Below are 2,059 nucleotides of genomic sequence, written 5' to 3' on the forward strand. Positions count from 1 at the left end.
CCTACCTCTTTTTATGGCCATGCCTTGCATAAACCTTTCACTGAAAGTATTAAATCTCTTTTTCTTCCATCAGGGTTGGATTATCGAAGGCCTCCCTGACACCCGGGAACTTGCGCGGAGCTTGCAGGCAGTGGGGATCATTCCACGGCATGTTGGTAAGAACCTTCCCTGTGTCCATTTTAAAATGGTCCTTCCCAAGTCTCTCCGACCAACCTCTGAGAATATGGTGGAAGAGGAGGGAGAGCACACATGGCAATCTGGGTGGGGATTCTTCACAGTGCCACAAGACCCTAAAGGAACCCTGTAAGCTCTGTTTCAGAAGATGAAACTGGCAATACCACTTCTGAGGATTCTTTAAGAAAACTGCAAAATTCATGGGGTCACTGACAACTTGAAGCCACATACACAAATGCAAGACTTGTTGCCCTGTGGCTTTTATTTAGTTCCTAGATGATGGGTGTGTGTTGTTGTTGTTTTTAGGAGAAGGTGCTATTAAATAGTTTTTCTAATTATTTTTAATTTTTATTGTTCCTTTAATTCTTTAAACATTTGCTCTTATGTGTTTTCATTGTACTTTTCCTTTAGTATTACTCTGAATTGCCCTGTGTCCCATATTTGGGTGAAAGCTAATAAAATAGTGAATAACTAACACTGTATTTGTTTTGCTGGCTTTCCAGTCGTGTTTTATGCTCCGGACTCTGTGTTGATCGAGAGGAATCTTGGGAAAAGAGTAGACTGTGTTACTGGAGGTGAGTTGGCTTTCTGAGGTGGGGAGAAGGAAATGCAAGCCAGGAAAGGCAGAAGGAGAAATGGGAGATTTGCAGGGTAATCTGGGCACCTTTTACTCACTAGTTCAAGTCTAGATGTTTAACACTTGCCAGACTGACTGGGGCTGATGGAAATTGTACAGCACCCTTGGGAAGGTCAAAGGTTTCCTTAGTCCTGATTGATCTCCGGAATTTCCACTCTCTGTATTTCAGATTTCTTCTGGTGGAGGCTGCAATGTGTGTGGCTTCTTCCCTTCATGTCTCTGAACATGCACAACCCCTCTTTCACATGGTGCGGTGGGGTGCCCCATTGCCACAGGCACCTCTGCAGAGTAGGCTTTTTGCACAGTACCAGTAACGTCTACTCCAATGCCTTCAGTGCTAGCCATGTCACTGTGTGGGGTGTCATCATGGCCGAAGCCTGGGGGTTACTAACTATCAGTAAGAGATTCTGGGTATTGTAGTCTATAATGCAGCTTACTCAGTCCCAGAGCTGGGTGACAGTTCTCATCTGCCCCAGCCAAAGCAACCAGTCATAAGGGGTTGTGACAGTTGACATTCAAAATCCTTGAAAGGTGCTGGAGGGAGACAGCTGGCGGATGCCACTTTCCTCTGCCTCGGGTGTTGCTGCTGGCTTCCCCTGCTGCTTCTCTCCCTGTTCTCAGCTTTGTCCGGATGGGTTTTGCTGATAATTTTCAGGGGCATTTTGCAGCTGAACAAAAGTCTGGTGGTGAACGCTTTGCTTAATTGCCTGTTTTTCATGGGCTGATTTCCAGAAGTCTACCATACCACATTTGACTGGCCTATGGATGAGACTGTGCAGATGCATCTGGTAGTTCCTGAAGGCATCTCTGAGGAAGAAACGGCCAGGCGGCTGGTGGAATACCATCAGAACTATTACGGGATTCTGCAGTCCTTTGGGAAGTCTATGAAGCTGATCAATGCTGACCAGCCCTGCACGGATGCCCTTGCACAGGGTAAGAACAGATCCTGGCCCTGGCTCCAGAGGTGATGTTGAAGGAGGGTGGCAGGGCATATCTTTTCTTTTCACTTTTGTAATTGATTTTGGTGATTCTGGTCATGGACAGTGATGTCCCCAGGTTTGGTGTCACCTAGTGTGAGTGGGGGCTGCTGGGGGGCAGTGGCAGCCTCCCCTTCCTCCCCCACTGGCTGGGCAAGTAAGGCAGCAGGAAGGAAGGGTCATGCTCACCCCTTCTCCTTTCCTGCTGCTAGAGCTTCCTCCTGAAGAAAGAGCTCAAAGGTGGTGAAGTTAGAAAGGCCCTGCTTGCCTC

General features: G+C 47.5%; 1 protein-coding gene across 1 annotated transcript; it reads left to right on the plus strand.

Annotated features, from left to right (window-relative positions):
- Window positions 1-73: 73 nt before the first annotated feature.
- On the plus strand, window positions 74-1,744 carry LOC121918464 (adenylate kinase 8-like; the record flags this gene model as incomplete). The annotated part of the gene is made up of 3 exons (XM_042444513.1): window positions 74-155; window positions 678-749; window positions 1,544-1,744. Coding segments are annotated over 3 exons (355 nt in total), but the record flags the coding sequence as incomplete, so codon positions are not given.
- Window positions 1,745-2,059: the final 315 nt, after the last annotated feature.

Source organism: Sceloporus undulatus, unplaced genomic scaffold (assembly GCF_019175285.1).
Source record: "Sceloporus undulatus isolate JIND9_A2432 ecotype Alabama unplaced genomic scaffold, SceUnd_v1.1 scaffold_12589, whole genome shotgun sequence".
Classification (NCBI taxonomy): domain Eukaryota; kingdom Metazoa; phylum Chordata; class Lepidosauria; order Squamata; family Phrynosomatidae; genus Sceloporus; species Sceloporus undulatus.